The sequence below is a fragment of the Puccinia triticina genome, chromosome 10A (genome assembly GCF_026914185.1).
Source record: "Puccinia triticina chromosome 10A, complete sequence".
Taxonomy (NCBI): domain Eukaryota; kingdom Fungi; phylum Basidiomycota; class Pucciniomycetes; order Pucciniales; family Pucciniaceae; genus Puccinia; species Puccinia triticina.
This window is the reverse complement of record NC_070567.1, coordinates 5445065-5462157: the sequence shown is the minus strand read 5'-3', so window position 1 is coordinate 5462157 and position 17093 is coordinate 5445065. Positions and strand designations below refer to the sequence as shown.

At 47.5% G+C, this 17093-nt stretch overlaps 3 protein-coding genes across 3 annotated transcripts; 2 read left to right on the top strand and 1 right to left on the bottom strand.

Annotated features, from left to right (window-relative positions):
- Positions 1–58: 58 nt before the first annotated feature.
- Positions 59–1827, top strand: PtA15_10A543 (uncharacterized protein; the record flags this gene model as incomplete). The annotated part of the gene is made up of 6 exons (XM_053160729.1): positions 59–367; positions 459–511; positions 596–694; positions 786–827; positions 907–1600; positions 1696–1827. The coding sequence occupies 6 exons, from the start codon at positions 59–61 to the stop codon at positions 1825–1827; spliced, it is 1329 nt and encodes a 442-aa protein (XP_053024674.1).
- A 5953-nt stretch (positions 1828–7780) lies between these two features.
- On the bottom strand, positions 7781–12010 carry PtA15_10A542 (uncharacterized protein; the record flags this gene model as incomplete). Its single annotated transcript, XM_053160728.1, has 9 exons — positions 7781–7905; positions 7993–8206; positions 8702–8781; positions 8856–9873; positions 9951–10428; positions 10618–10802; positions 10869–10957; positions 11142–11286; positions 11834–12010. The coding sequence occupies 9 exons, from the start codon at positions 12008–12010 to the stop codon at positions 7781–7783; spliced, it is 2511 nt and encodes an 836-aa protein (XP_053024673.1).
- A 3959-nt stretch (positions 12011–15969) lies between these two features.
- PtA15_10A541 (uncharacterized protein) lies at positions 15970–17004 on the top strand (the record flags this gene model as incomplete). Its single annotated transcript, XM_053160727.1, has 3 exons — positions 15970–16209; positions 16299–16487; positions 16552–17004. The coding sequence occupies 3 exons, from the start codon at positions 15970–15972 to the stop codon at positions 17002–17004; spliced, it is 882 nt and encodes a 293-aa protein (XP_053024672.1).
- Between the last annotated feature and the right edge of the window lie 89 nt (positions 17005–17093).

The following is a 17093-nucleotide window of genomic DNA, read 5'->3' as shown; positions in this document are numbered from 1 at the left end:
TTTACCACGCATTTGAGCTCTGGAGTGTAAAAAACACAATGAGGACTTCAAGGCTCACATGCAGATTATTGTCGCATTCTATTTTGGTCTGATGAGATCACTTCAATCATTGACATTTCACAATCAACCTATTGGGGGTGATAATCTGACCTGCCAACCAAGTCTAGTCGCGCTTTATCAGACCTTTTTCACTATCCCAAGCAATGAATCAGTAGGTTATCCTGGGACCTGGATCGAAGGCGATCGCGCGGTTCCCGGCTTGTTTCAATGGAAAGTTGATCGCTTTTATCAATTTCGCAACCACAAAGAAAGCTCGCGTATGAATCGGATCAGTACCCCCTACAGCGCTGAAAGACTTGATTGCTCGGTCAGCCAGAAAGAAAGAAATCATCATTTTGTCTTGGATGAATCGCGAAGCGTTCCTCAGCATTACTAAAGGCTCATTGTGATTTTTTTAGATCAATCTTGTCAGATCAGATTACAATCTCGATACCAACGGGCTTTCAATCGGGTACGCCATGAACAATAAAATCGCATTTTATTTAGCACACCTTCATTGATCATCTTGCAACTACACTGGTTTATGGACTTCTAGAATTTGTGCCACATGCCTTCTTGAGGACCGAACTCAACTAGAAGACGGGAGCCAAGATATGACTGGAGTGTGTACTTCGTGGGATTCGAATGCGGTGAGGTGAATAAATATTTAATTTCATTGAACACCCAACAGTTATATTCTTCTTGTTTCATCCACATCTGAAAAATTCGCGCTATTTTTGACACAGCCATCCCAGGAGCTCAGAGCTGGATCAGCTTTACCAAGTCCTGTGAGCAATTCAACGATAAACATGCAGCCTTTTTCAACAATCAATGGGACCTGATCCAATCAACAAATACGTGATGTAGCTCTGAGATAGAGCAACTTTCCAAGGGTTTGTCAATACCAGCATATTCCTTACCATTATCAGCATATCCGCCAGGCTATAATGCGTCTCAAGAAGATCTATATCGAGGAACTCCGATCAAACGAATTTCACAGGTGACGCTGATCCTAGATCACATGGTGTTATTACCACCAAATTCGCCTCGGCGGATTCGTGCAGAAATTGGCCCATCCACAACGATTCAGTCACCTGAAGGACAGATAGTTGTCAATGACAAAGAAGTTCTCAACATGCTTGAAGCTTTCAAAGCTACCTTTGATAGCTCTTCACTGCCACCTGATAAATTTGATATTAATGGCACTATAGTTGATGGCCCTCCACCAGAGAATGGTGCCATGACTGGCTCTTCAGCTGATGGCTCTGGCTTTTCAGTATTTTCCATCAAAGTGCCAAGTATTGGTGATTTGAAACCTGTTTTGCACAACCAGAATCTGACTAGCACACCGGAGGTCCTACAATCAATGTTTAATCGAACCATGAACGCCAATAGTCTTTTGATGGACCTCGCCGCTAGAGATTTGCATCATTCGACGATTGGTGTGAATTACATGTGCACTGAAACCAAGAAAGAATGGCAGCCTTTCCTAAAAGGATTTTCAATGGTCGTTGCAGGCGCGACAGCAGTTTTCAACGCAGTTTATTCTATGCTCCTCATGGTCAGTTAAGCCGATTATTTTCTGTTTTGAATTGGCAAATATTCAACGGCTTGAAACATATCATTTTGAATTGATTTAAGGTGTTCTTTTTTTAGTTGGCTCGCAAGATTGACAGTTTTCAAAAGAAGGAGAACAAAGTTAGTGATTTGGAAGCTGGCCGCCACCCTTCAACGCTTACTCTAAATGTAGAAGAGCATATCGCTTTGGCCAACAGAACTGTAGATTGAATTTTTTTTGTCTTCTTCAGTTTTCCCATCATTGCTGCTTGAATTTCCCCGTTGGATATTCTCTTCTTCAATCTGCTCCAACTGGATACTTTTATTTCACAAAATATTACTCCCTGTAGTGTTCATTCTACTACTTTGCCAGGTGGCCAGCTTTGCTTTCAATAACTCCAGTGTGAGCTAAATCTGCCCCAGAGCAGAATAAATTCACACAAATTTCTTATGTCATGCACTGCAAAATTCATATTTACTCCAAATGTTTTGGAGTTTGCAGCCTCTCCAGGAGTGTTATGGGGGCAGCACTCTTGACGTAGAGCGGCTTAGGTGCAATGTTGGGTTGCTGGCCTGTCCGCATTTTGAAATTACTCAAATCACCGCTTCGAAGTAGATAAAAGTGATACCATGGCCTCCGGCAACTATTCCAGTAGACAGAATTTATATCTGTCCTGATGCACATCTTTTGTGATATCTAGCTTTTTCATAGCTTGTAAACCTGACTTTTGAGTGACAAAATAAAATCCAATTGAGCTTCTCTTTTTCACAGTGCAATTCCCTATTTTAGTGTTTACTTCAGGTTGGTTGGAAAAGACTCAGCAAAGGCAAAATAGGCTTTGGCTCCGTTTGTCAGCAATATGTGCCCAGGATTAATTCTTCAAGACACCTGATCAAGGTTTTGTGGACCTGATTGAATGTTACACAGCCTGCCATCAATGGTGAAATGGTACGGTACATGTATTGGTATTTTTTTTGAGTCCAATACACTGTATTGGTATTGGCTCAAGTCACCAAACCAATACAATACATGGTATTTTATTGCCAATACATTCTGATACAATACAATACAAGTGTATTGCTGGGAGGGGCCATTGGATTGAGCGCAAATTGCCCAGAAAAGGTGTTGTTTTTTAGATACAATACCACCATATCATATCTTTTTTTCAATACAATACATGGTATTGAATTCTGATGTATCAAAAAAACAATACTATACGTAGTATTGGCCAATACCAATCCCATATTGTATTGTTTCACCGTTGCTGCCATGCAAAAGTTTACATTATTGCCTTGTTATTTTAAGTAATCCAGATCATGGAGTTTGATTAACAATGCAACTATTGAAATACATTTAGTGTAATTAGCACAAACTTAGCAATTTGTTGGAGCCACTACACTACCCTATTTTGTACCATACAAGCTATCACAATTAAAGCTAACAGACATCTGAAAAAAAGTGCAATTTTGGCTGCAAATTAAAGCCAATTTAATGGGTAGCTAATCAGCCATATTTATCTATAATTTAGCATTAGCATGATTTAGCGGCTGCACTGTGAAAAAAAATTAAGAAAATGCTGCAAGTTAACATGAAATATTACAAAGCGCCTTTGTAATATTGCATGTCAACTAGCAGTTTCTTGAGTTTTTTCACAGTGCTGTATATTACAGCTAATGCTAATAGTCAAAAGCATTAGCAGCTAACTACTACTCTACACAATTAGCACCACTAATGTAATTTAGTGTTGTGGTGTTTTCGAGGGAAGCTTGGGGGGCACTCCCCAGGGAGTGCCTTACCTTTATTTTTTCATGAATTGGTGCAATTTCTACTACATCATATGTATAATCAAACATGAAATGATATACAACTATATATGAAGTATCCATAACTCAGCTGGAACTCATCTGTAACTCAGTAGTAACTCAACTGGACCACAGAACACAAAGTGTCTGTAACCAAAGTTTCACTAAAGTGTAAAGCACCACTCACACACTGTTTTTACTGGAGAGTGACATCAATATGAATGGTGTTTGGACCATTCCAAACTCATTTACCTGCTGCTGCGGCCCAAACAGAATATGATTGGTGTGGGATTTGTCACCCTATTGTACGCGCGTACAGTAGGGTGAAAAATCATAGTCCATCAGGGCATTTACAGATAAATATTCCTCAATTTTACCCTCATTTACTCGTCAAAATTCCCCTCTGGGATGAAAAGTGTCTGATTTGTCACCCTATTGTACGCGCGTACAATAGGGTGACAAATCACACAGTTTTCAGACCAGAGGTGAATTTTTACCAATTAAATGAGTGTGTCACAGTTTGGAAACAATTCAGCTGAAAATTACCCTCTGGTCTGGAAAGTTTGTAACTTGTGTGTGATTTGTCACTCTATAGTACTAGGGTGACAAATCACACACTTTTCAGACCAGAGTGACATGTCCAGCTGAATTGTTTACAAACTGTGTCACCCTGATTTCCTCAGAAGAAATTCCCCTCTGGTCTGAAAATTGTGTGATTTGTCACCCTATTGTACGCGCGTCCAATAGGGTGAAAAATCACACACTTTTCATACCAGAGGGGAATTTCTGCCAAGTAAATGAGGGTAAAATTTAAGAAAAATTTAGCTGTAACTGCCCTGAATGGACTATGATTTGTCACCCTATTGTACATCCATACAATAGGGTGACAAATCACACATTCTTCAGACCAGAGGAGCATTTTTGTCTGATTTATTTGTGAACTGTGTCAACCTCATGTACCCCGACGGCATAAATTTCTCCTGCAATTGTGCAAATAATAAACATGATTGCACTTCTGATATTTTCTTGATCCAAATCTAGGCAATTGTGTTTCTGGAATGATATTATATATTTGATGAAGGGAGTTTGCCCCAATGTAAAAGTTTGGAGATGCAAGAGCTACCTGGTTTTCAAATGTAGAACTTAAGTTGTGATTGACATAAACTTGACTTCAAGATGAATTCAACATATTTGAATAGTTATATATCACTCCAAATCAGATTGGTCTATAGTTCTTTCCCAGTAATTAAACAATTTAACATCACATTGTATAAATTCCGCCCCAGTTCAGACAAAAACTAACACCAAATTAAGCTGTGGCACTCCCTGGGGAGTGCCCCCAAAGCTTCCCTGGTGATATAGGCAAGCAGCGTAGAATGTCTGCTCACCGCAGCACGGCCAGAAATGCAGTGGGGCAGCTGAGAAAATGCTCAGTCTACATATCCAAACAAACAATAAGCAGGTGTGCTTATGCGTTCCATATATAGACTGAGGAAACCTTGAATGTACCACTTACAAATCATGTGGAAAGTCAGCAAACGGGGAAAGCTGCTGGACCGGGGACTCAAAACGGGTGCAAGGGGAACGGGGTTTGAGCCACGCTTCAGATGTGCAGACTTAGCGGAACAGTTGGAGTAGGACTGCAGCAAAACTCCTGGGCGGACTGAGTAGTGCGGATTGGCACCAGGTGAACTGGGGCAGCGGAAGCGGACAGCATCAAGTGGGTGAAATTGGGGTGGACGCACCAGGTAGAGACTGGGGTTGGAGGCTAGTCAGAGGGTGCAGGAGAACAGGCATTGTAGAGGTACTAGGCTGGGAAGCAATGCATGCAGAGTAATGGCAAGGGCGGGAAAGGAAGGATGTGGACGATGTTGGCTGGGAGCGGAGTTATGCTGGCAGAGGGAGTGGAGGAAAAAGGACTTCTGGGGCAGCTTTTCTCTCATTGATCTAATCTATCTATCATTCTACATACTACACACTTCAAGGTATTATTGTGGTTATTGCTATTCTTACTCAAATTTTGCGTATTACTACATTGCAGAGAGTTTTTACCACCCAAATTCTTTTAGAGGGTGCGGGAGAACAGGCATTGTAGAGGTACTAGGCTGGGAAGCGATGCATGTGGAGTAATGGCAAGGGCGGGAAAGGAAGGATGTGGACAACATTGGCTGGGAGTGGAGTTATGCGGGCAGAGGGAGTGGAGGAAAAAGGACTTCTGGGGCAGCTTTTCTCTCATTGATCTAATCTATCTATCATTCTACATACTACACACTTCAAGGTATTATTGTGGTTATTGCTATTCTTACTCAAATTTTGCGTATTACTACATTGCAGAGAGTTTTTACCACCCAAATTCTTTTAGAGGGTGCGGGAGAACAGGCATTGTAGAGGTACTAGGCTGGGAAGCGATGCATGTGGAGTAATGGCAAGGGCGGGAAAGGAAGGATGTGGACAACATTGGCTGGGAGTGGAGTTATGCGGGCAGAGGGAGTGGAGGAAAAAGGACTTCTGGGGCAGCTTTTCTCTCATTGATCTAATCTATCTATCATTCTACGTACTACACACTTCACGGTATTATTGTAGTTATTGCTATTCTTACTCAACTTTTGCGCATTACTACATTGTGGAGAGTTTTTACCACCCAAATTCTTACTTAACTGTGGAGTTTACTGTGCGGGAGCGGAGCGGTTGGACCTTGCGTAGACCAGGCGGATCATATCAGGCTCATGGCGGAGCGCTGAAGAGATATGTACGTTGCAGAAGCCCAGCACATGTAACCATTCCAACCCGGAATTTAGTTAGAAAAGAGGCGGAGCGCCTTATCGTACCAGCCAACACACTTTTATTTTGACAGCGTAGTAGCTGCATCCTTGGTTTGATTCTGATGTCCAAAAACCAATCACCTGATCAGAAATGTTCAAAAAAACCCTTTTAATGTCACAGTTAATAGACTATTATGACAGTGTGGTTTTCACACTGCTGCCACGTCAGGATTATGGATGCCTCAAGCTGTGGAAGGCAGAGCGGGACATTCGAGGTTCTGCCTCAAGCTTCAGGTGCGGGCTGGTTAAGTTTGCAAGGTCGGCCAGAGGTGGAGTTTGATATTCAAGGTTTGTTCCAGCCAATATTCAAGTTACCCTTCTTGGCCTATTGTTTTTGGTGTTTCCCACAGTTGTTTTCTTTCTTTTGTGAGCGGTGTTGTGCGCAAGAGATGTTGCATATTCTGTGTGCGTGCACCAGAGTAGTTGGCATGTTCCCTCCTCGAAGGATCGTTCCCGCGCGCGCGCGGGAGACACCCTTCAAGGGTGTGTTACACCCAACCAGCGGCATGCCAAACTTGCCAAACATGGCAGTTTGGCTGCCATACCTTGCGCGACTTGAAGTTTGCATTCCAGCAAAGCCGGAATCCGACACCATCCCACCTCTCAACCACCCCAACCAGCCCTTAGGTTAGGTCCTGGGGGGATATGAGAAAATGTTGACAAGAGGAACAACGTCGATCAACTGTAAATGGCAGCCAAACTGCCATGTTTGGCAAGTTTGGCATGCCGCTGGTTGGGTGTAACACACCCTTGAAGGATGTCTCCCGCGCGCGCGGGAACGATCCTTCAAGGAGGGAATAGGCGGACCGGTTGAGTGCTTGTCACGTGTGAGGAGAGGAGGAAAGCTCCCATGACATGTTCTGTGTGGAGTCCGTGGGCCTGTACCATGGGCCTCAATTTTGAAAAATTTCAAGTTTGATTTGCCCTGCACACAAAAATTGAAAAACTAGCAGAGGGTTCAAATGTTGAAACCATTCACATTTGGGTGCCAGCCTACATTTTGGCCAGGCTCAGGTTTTGGTCCCACGAAATTTTGAGGCAAATAAATTTGGAAAATTTCAATCTTCATGCCCTATGGCACAGGCCCTTGAGTGCAATTGAATGGGTCGGCATGATGAATTTCTGATCTCCAGGATAACCACCATAGTTTCTGATCAATTTTCACCCTTTTTTGATCATTTTTTCCCCTCATTTTTTTTTTGGTTTTTGATATGCGTACAACAAAGGAAGGGTAGCCAGCGTTCCCCCTCTTGCAACAAACAAGAAAGGGACGTCCACGCCGACACCGACGAGACATGTGGGTAAGACATTGGAGGTACAAGCGGGCCGTCCAGGCTTGGTGCCCATTAAATACATAGTTCTGGGGATAAAAAGCGGGATGGGGGTAATACCAGAAGTCGGCGGAGACGCGTGGTGAGAGACACACACGTGGGATACATATTTCGTGTTGGTGTTGTTGATCAAAAACATATAAGTTAAAAATTCTTATTCTTCAGTGTTCTTTACAAATACCTCTGGGGATGTGCGTGTGAGATTAGATGGAGAGCGTGGGGGATGAGTTAGTAGGAGAAGTCCTCGGTGTAGATGTCGACTTCCTTGTGGCCTGCGTGTTGATCGACGAGCCGGAGATGCTGGCGGCCGACCAGCGCGCGCATGAAGCCGTTCAACGACTCGGGGCCGCAGCCTACACGGGGTATCCGAGAACGAAGACAGTGAGCCACAAGTGTGTTTTTTGTTTGGTGGCGATTAGAAGGGAGAGAGAGAGACTGACACGCGATGAGGGTTTTTCCGGGCGAGCGGTCGACCTCTTGGTCGAGGATCTTTGCCAGCCGGGGCCTGCCGGTCTTGACGCGCTCGGACAATTCCTCCAAGGCGAGGAGCTCACGGGGGGCGAGATCGATGCCCATCTCGCGCATGAGCTCGTCTTTCCAGGGCGATGTGGGGTGGTCGGGGGCATGCTCGAGTTGGTGTGGGAGCTTGGCGGGCTCCGCGCCGCCGCCCACCACCGACATCGGGTGGGCGGCGGCGTGGTCGAGCTTCTCTTCGGCCGCCAGCCGGGCCTCCTCCCCGCTGCCCGTCCGGCGGCTGCCGAAGACCGCGCCCTTCTTCTTGCGCGTCATCGTGTGCTTGCGCCGCCGCTTGCCCTCGTCCTTCACATTCGCCGACACGATCATCTCCGCAATCGTCCCGCCCCGCGCCTCGCCCTCGAACTCGGTAAACTCCAGCGGCACGTCCTGCGAGTCCAGGCCGTGGCTGTGCTCGCTCTCCGTCACCGCGATCGAGCCCGTGAACGAGGTTCGCGGGGGCGACGCAGAGAACTCAGAGTCGGCCTCCGGCCGCAAAAAAGGCGGGTGAGGCGGGATCAGTAGGGTCTGACTATCCGACACATCCGTCTTGTTGTTCACTGGAATGCCGGGTGGCGCCATCGGGAAGTCCTGCAGCTCGCTCGGAAGCTTCTTTCGTCGCAGCGAGTTTGAGACGTAGAGGTCAAGCTGCAACTCTTCACTCGAAACCATCGCCAAACAGCGTTTCAAGGCAGGCGCAACCCATGTTAAATGCGCTAAAAGAGACATAGTAGTATAGTCTTCAGTATGCTGAACTTCGCATTCGAGAAGCAAGAGATGCGAAACTTACCATATTCTCGGAAGATCCAAACCAGACGAACCCTTGAGATGTTCGACTTTGAGATGTCTTTGCGAGCCTTGGCGTGCGAGCGAGTGCACATCTTGAAGCAGGTCTCCTCGAGCGCAGCGATCCCAAAGCTAATTCCGCTGCCTCCACAGACGATGACGAGGCTATCGAGGGAGTCCCAAGCGACCCTTCCTGAGCTTCCAAGCGGCCGACTGATCTGACAGCGCGTGAGGATCCCATTGGTGGGCTGAGTGTTGTCATCATTCTGCAATCGATCGGCTTTGGCCCGGATGATGGATTCGTAAAACTGTTTTGAGAACCCTTGTCGGGCCCGGAGAAGGAGGACCACTTCCTTCCCAGGAGACCCTTGACTACAGCTATCAAACTGCGAGAGTGATGACGATGAACAGATCGTGTAAGGGTGGGTCTGCCACCAAGATACGGAGGGCACGCATAAGAGCAAGTACTGCCCGATGTCCCACTTGCTATCTTTGACCATCCTGTGAGTTATCCGGAGCGTCTGCCCGGGCAAGACTTGGACCAGCGCAAAGCCAGGGGGTATTTGAGCTGAGGCGGCCGAAGATTTGGGCGGAATGTTCAGAGAGCCTTCTTCGTACGACGAGGGCAGGAACGAAGTCCGTCCCGGGGATGGTGGGAGCCACGAAGAGGGTGGGTAGCTGTGATGGCTGTTCGAAAACGCTTCTGGAGGATGTGCAGGAGACTTCGCATCGTCTTGGTAAGGCTTGCTGTGAGCAGGAGTTGTGGCGTGATTGGACCAAAAGCGTGTCGGAGAGGCAAAGAATCCGTTGAACCAGAGCCAGATGGCAAGCCTGCATGCACGCTCGGCGCCCCAGAGTACCAAGCCGATCACCGACCATGCCCACAGAGGTTCGTAGTGGATCACACAACCGACCAGGAATAGTATGGAGAGGACCACATGCGAGCAGTAGAAAAACTCGTAATAGCGATTTCGTAGCGGGTTGAATGAGAAACAGACGGTGATCGTGAGGGCCACGTAAGCCTGTGGACATAGATTGCGTCAGGGAGGGATCCTGAAACAAGTATAGCGCCTGGAAAGGCATATTGTTCAAGACATACCACCACGCCCCAATTGAAGCGATAGTACTGCCAGACATCCGTCAGGAGTGTATGGCCGTAAGGGTTGATGTCGCGGCTGAGCTGGAGGGCAAAGGTGAGGGTGTGGATGGTGCTCCAGAGCCAGACGAGTCTGCCGGTCCAGCGATGGAAGATGCTGGTGCGATCGAAGCCGTAGTGGGTGAGCCAGGGGGCGGCGAAGATGTTGAAGGGCCACGATTTGAGGCCGATGGAGACGACGAGGGGGATCATGGCGTAGGCGAGCAGGCCGAAGCGCGAGGAGAGCGTCCACATCGTCCGGGGCACATCGACGTTGGGCGCCGAGAGGAGCGGGTCGGTGAATGGGGCCCAGCCGTTCGGGTTGAGATCGGAGGCCGGCGCTCGCGGGAGCAGACGCCGAGCGTGGGGAGCATGGGCAGCTTGTGGGGGAGGCGGGTCTTGCCCAACCCGTGCGCGGCGGGCGAGAGGGGCGTAGGTGGATCTGGGGGGCCCTTGGTTGAAGACTTGGACGGGACAGCGGCCGCCCCAGGTGCAGGTGGTGGGGGCGATGTAGTCGTCGCCGACGAGGCTGAGGGCGAGCAGGACGGCGGAGAAGGTGAGGAGGGCGAGGGCCTGGCCGATGGAGATGTTGGAGGAGTACCATCGGGGGATCTGGGCATTGGGTGCTCGCCGGGTCGTCGAGAGGCTGGTGGTGGTCGGGATGAGCCGGCGGATGAGCAGCCCCCGGGCCCATCTGACGGGATGGAAGTTCCAGCGCGGCTGGTGGGGGGGGCCGGGTGTTCTGGGTGGCGGATGGCGGTGCAGCTGGTAGGCCAGCGTCCAGAGGACCAGCACGGCAGGAATGAAGAGCCAGAACTAAAAAAAAAAAAAAGAGGAAGCACGTCAGTGGTTGTTGGGCCGGGCGGCAGGGGAGCGACTGACGATGTAAGCGTAGCGCCAGGAGGGCGGGCTGAGGACGTGGGCGTCGAGATAGGGGACGATGAAGTAGTAGAGATAGACATCGGTGTGGCCTGGCTGGGCGGTGGAGGTGCCGTAGTTGTAGGCTGGGCTGGCGGTGGGGGTGCCGGTTGCGAGTGGGGGGCGGTAGGGGACGGTGGCAATGGAGGCGGAGGCCATCGTGGTGGTGGTGGGTGGTTTGTTGCGCCTGAAGAGGGTTGCAGGCCCAAGCAAGGAGCCATGCGCTCATCAGCATACAGCCAGCCCGTGTTTCACCGTGGCCAGCGTTGGCAGTGCAACCACTCTCGTGGTGGGCGCCGCCGGCCGGCATGGGCGGATAGCAGCCGAGGAACACTGTTACTTCCTCGGGGAGGAACAGCAGGGTCCACAGCAGCCGGCTTGGCTCGACAGACAGAGGGGGAGCCACCAACAGTCAACCCTCAGCCGAGGAACACATCCAGCCTCAGTCTCGGCTCGGCTCTCCTCTTGCTGCTCGTTCTTGAACAAGACCAGCGAGCCATCATCGGCGGAATTGTAAACTACTTTTTTCGCATTGCTCACGTCTTTGAGGCCTGCCCGGAGCTTCTGCTGGAGCCAGATCAGGAACATATTCGCCTCCTCGTTGATCTCCGCCTGTTGGATGTTCCCAAACCCAATGACCCCAACAACCCCTGATATCAACACTGGCGTCCGGACCGCATCTAGCGTGGTGATCTTTATCCCGAGTAGCCATGTTGGAGATAGAAATTTGAAGATCGATCAGCTCAATCCTAGAGGCACCATATACTCTGTTATTTCAAGCAAGAAAAAAAAAAAAAAAAAAAAAAAAACAGAATTCAGGTTTGACTTTCAACCAACAAACAAGAGAAAAAAACTGGTACTACTTACCTGATTGCATGTACTGTAGGGCCATAGTGCTACCCATGACTTGGGAGAGGATGTAGAGCGACCGTCCAAGCAGCCCCGGCGGCTGATTTGGACTGTTTATCGAGTCCGAGTTTCTGGAGGTCGATGCCAATGGCATTGAGTATGGAGGAGATGGTGATGAGGAAGACAATGAAGAAGCCAACGGTGTACCAGTTGTAGATTGGGCCCGGTTCACCAAGAACAGAGGCCGCAGAGGTCATGCTGTTGCTGCTGCTGCCCTTCGTGCCGTTCAGGCTGGCCAATGTCTGGTTGTACAGACTGGCCAGATTTGATGATCATGACATCCTCTTAATTTGTAGCAACAGAACTCGGCCCTTGAACGCTTAATTGTCTCCTCCCTTGTTGAACTAGCAATGGAAGTAGTACAGAGGGCTGATTGTGCAGAAAGAATAGAGATAAAGGTCAATCTTCCTGAACAAATTAGTCCAGAAAATTGGTACATGTAATCATTGTAACGTGTAGTATAATGTCTTACCAAAAAACCAAAACACAACACAGGACATTTAGCAGTTTTTACATGACTCCTTATTTCAAAGAAGAAAAAAAATCTCATGAAAATGACCACACATTATAATTTGGAATCAAGATGTTGCAAAACTTTAATATTGCCCCCAATGCTTGGTGTATGTAGCATTTGAAATAATTGGAGGCTGTTGGGTGTGTCATCTTCCTCCTGCTATTGACTCAACTGTTCTTGCACACTCCAACTCTGTGAGGTTCAATGGAAATACCTTCCTCATACTCTGTGGGACCTACAACGCTATACCAATTTCAACTTGAATAATACTTGCTTTAATTTTAAACTACCCATCTTCTAAAAATTCTCATATCATGTCTGTGCCTAGCACATCGGATGACTGATTTGCTAGGTATTTTGACCAATTCACAGGCATTGAAGCCTTTGTTGTACACCCTGATTGGCAATGTAAATGATCAAAATTTGCATCTGTGCAGTATCTCATGATACATCTGTTGTAAAATTACGCAATACAATAACCTCATGTTCAGTGGTGGATGATTTGGCACAGCATTGCTATGTATGAATTTCACTGTCCTGGGTTGAGCCAAAATCTCTAATGATATCAGCTTCTAAATGAATGCATTACATATACCCCAAAGACCAGTATATTTGGTTTCACAAATTTAAACGGATCTACTTTGCGCACGGAGGGAAACTTGTTGTGCACGGGAATTTCCGTTGACTCAACGTCACTGGAAGTTGGGCCCCCCTCCGTGTGGGCCACCAGCTTCCCTCAAAAACTATCTGCACACGGGGGGGCCGTGCAACGACAGGTGGCCAGCTTGAGACACTCCGGCCATCTGGAGGAATCAATCCTCTCAATGACCGGTACAGACTGGTCATTGAGAGGCCACATCCCTCTCAATGACCGGAATAGACCGGTCTTGAAGAGGATACATCTCTCTGAATGACCAGAATAGACCTGTCATCAGGAGGATACATCTTTCTCGATGACTGGCATTCTGGTAATCAAGAGGATAAATTCATCTCAAATACTAGAATAGACCAATCATCAGGAGGATAGATCTATCTTGATGACCGGTATATTCCAGTCATCAAGAGGAAGACAGACTGGTCATCAAGAGCATCAACCTCCCAATGATGATGTGCCCTCTTGATGCTCTCAATGACTGTAATTGACCGTTCATCAAGAGGGTGTGTCAGCGGCAGCGATACCAAGACAATAGTCTTCTAGCTACGCTGGCTGCAAGGATGACTTGGGGATTTATGAAAGAGCACGGATGTTTTAAAGAAACACCGGGAGATAGAGATGATTTTTTGTTATTAATACGGAGGGGCTTAACTTTGAGAAAAGTCAAGGGTATTTAAGTGCCCTCCGTTAAGATTTCAGGGCCTGCAGCGCAGGGGTAGTTATGAATTGCCTGATACATCGGGGGCCTGAATTACAGGTGTATTTTGCTGGAGTTATCCCTAAATAGATCTAAGGGGAAAATCTAAGAACACCGAGAGAATCGACGGACTTACTAAAGGATCCTTGGCTTCAATGACAAGGGTGCTTATGGTGAGTCGGAATGGAGTCCTCGGGAGTGTTTCGAAGAAATGGTGAAAATAAAACGCTTCTGAAGGCGCTTAGGGTCGGAAAAGGGTGTGAACGTCAGGAGAGTCAAACAAAAACTGATGCACAAATCTGATAACCGGAAAAGGGTCGGATTGATGCAGTTGTCTGGGATTTCGTTGGTTCTCTGAATGATGATGAGGGACCTCTAACACAGGAGCTGTCCCTTTATTTATAGTATATCTTCTTCTCACTTGTTACTTGAGTATGGCTCATCATTTGACAGGGGAGATCTTGTTTTAATGATGAGCATTTTTACTTATGCTGAGCTAGCGCTTTTCATCCGTTTGTCATGATGAGCGGTTCTTTGTTACTATACATAGTTTTCTTGCGTCACGAGCATTACTATTATTGCGAGTTTTCTGAATAATTTACTTCTTCACTCTGCTGCGCATTATCGCGCTACTGAACGGATGTAGCTTTCTCTTTTCTTAGACTGAGTGCTTAACAAGCTGATTTTAGCTTTCTTTTTCCTTTATACTTAGATTTTTTATGCGCATTTTCTCTTTTCAGGCTTGGCTAGAGGAATGCGCTCTTTTTTCTTTTTATACTTTAGATTTTTATACGCGCTTTATAACAGCATTTGTAATTTTAATGTATATTACGATTTGTTCAGCTAGCTCTGATACAGTAGCTAGCTGACAGGGTGCATGCATCTCGATGCCCTCTTGATGACTGGTCTGTTCCGTTCATTGAGAGGGCGGTGTCCTCTTGATCAAACACCCTCTCAATGACTGGTCTATTCCAGTCATTGAGAGGGATGTTGGTTACATCTCTCTCAATGACTGGTCTGTCCGGTCATCAAGAGAGATGTATCCTCTCAAGGACCAGTCTATTCTGGTCATCAAGAGGGAGGTCTCCTCTCGATGACCAGAATGCCGGTCATCAAGAGAGATGTAGCCTCTGGATGACTGGTCTATTCCGGTCATTGAGAGGGATGTGTCCTCCCAATGACCGGTCTATCTTGGTCATCAAGAGGGATGTGGCCTGTCAATGACTGGTCTGTACCTGTCATTGAGAGGATTTATTCCTCCGTATGTCCGGAGTGTCTCAACCCAGCCACCTGTCAGCGCACAGCTCCCCCGTGTGCGGATATTTTTTTTTGAGGGGAGCTGGTGGCGCGCACGGAGGGGGGCCCAGTGTCAAGGGATGTCGAGTCAATGGAAATTCCTGTGCGCAAGAATTTTCCCTCCGTGCACAAAAAGTAAAAAAATAGCAGTATCTGAATGAGAGATTGCAAGAATTTCCTTAACCCACTGAGCAATGCTAAATTTCACCATCAGATCTCTGAGTTCTCCCGCTGTGAGATAATTAGGATATTACCTCCTCCATGGTATTAAAAGTATTGTTCTGGTCCAGTGGTCAATATTAAATGTGTTTGGTGAAGATCAAATGCATTGAAACTCAATCATGTATAATTCCAGATGAATCTGCCAAGGAATAAATTTATTTTTATTTGCAGGTTATCCCTTTGGGTCAGTTTATTTTCTTGCTCAAATGGCATTGTTTTCCAATCTGCTTTATTCCTGTGCAATTGGCCAACAGGGCAACAACTAATATGGTTTGAGAATCCACAATTTTTTAGAAAATTTCGGGTCAGCCCATTAACCTGGGGTTGCTTCAGGGCCAATTTTCCCAAGCTCAGTGGTTTAACCAAAAATCCTGAATTTCCTCAGTTCATGTTTTCCTTACAATTTTTATTGCACCCAAATAAGAAATCAATAACAACTGCAGGTTTATTATTCTATGTCAAGTTGGTCTTTTGCAATGGATTTTTCTGCGGCGCAGCCGCAAGTTCCCTAGTGTACAATAAACTCACCAAGCTCCCCTGCTCGCCGGGCGCAGACCGAACCTGATCACGCGCACGAGCACCCGAGACTTGCACCGGACATGCCAAACGGCAGGCCAAAAACCTCCCAGATCACCATAATCATAATCCACCATCCGCATCATTGGGCTTATCCAAGCACTCCGCCGTTGTACTCCCACTGCGCCTCCCGGAAGCGGGGGTCGGTGGAGCCCGGTTCCGTAATCCATCGATCCGAGCTCCGGCTTGGTCATGAATGAAACTCATATCAGAGGCAGAAGATGGGCTAAGAAACTTGTCTCGTCTCCAAGCCCCCGATCCAAACATCCAATCCCCTTCCGAAGAAGAACTCAAATCGAAAACCAGCCCACAGCCGCACATCTTGCGCTCTTCGATAATCCGCCTGGCGTGCACCCCGATCATCCAACCCCTTCGACGCTGTTCACGCCCTCCTTCATCATTCCCGATGGCGGCCCGGGCATTAATGCTTTGTCTGGTATTCATCTCACACCCTTCATCGCTTCCCCCCGTCTTTGGCCACATAGAATCTGAGCCCATCATGCACGATGCTCTATTTCTCGACAGATTCTCGTCGGAAGATCTTTCGCGCCGGATCCTTGTCATCGCGTGGACTGGGTGGATCCTCGGGAAGAAACCGCAGAGTTTGCGGGCTCGCCGCGCTCGAGTCGAACGGCCGTGTCCGTTCCAGATCATGGGCCCCAAAGAAAACTTGCCACGGGCTTGGCCTGGCCATCAACTACTCTGGTTCATCGGGTAAGCTCGAATCAATCCTTATCAGGGATTCTTTGGGGCTGAATAAACTATATTATGGCACTAGAACTCAAGAGGGGGCCGTAAAAATTCAATGACAATGGGCTCAGCTCAACCAGGACTCGATCAGGAAGCTTCTGTTGATGCGCCTAATGAACAGGAAGAAGTAGTGACCCCTCATCCAATCACTAGTAGGGAGGAATGCTGTCCAGTCTGCTTGGAAGAATGGGTCACACGCCCAGAAGAAAACAGGATATGGAATGGATGCGGCCACGAATTCCACACACATTGCGTCGGCTGGGAGGAACGTTGCCCGCTCTGTCGGCGATCGGTCTCAGGAGAAGTCGAGCCGGATTACAACACCAGATTGGCTAACAGCAGAATCCTCCGGGTAGTCGATGCCGTCTTTGGCATAGATGCCGATTCGCCTCAGAGACGGAGGTTCGTCTGGTTTCATATCGCCTTGTTTGTTTTATATCATTTATGGAACTCTTGGTCCCAGTCAAGCCAACCAAGATGAACATATGCAGGGTGTTCAAAGTGGAAAGAATAAAATCATAACACTTTTGAGTGATAATCTTATATTTACCATTTTATTAGAATCATTGC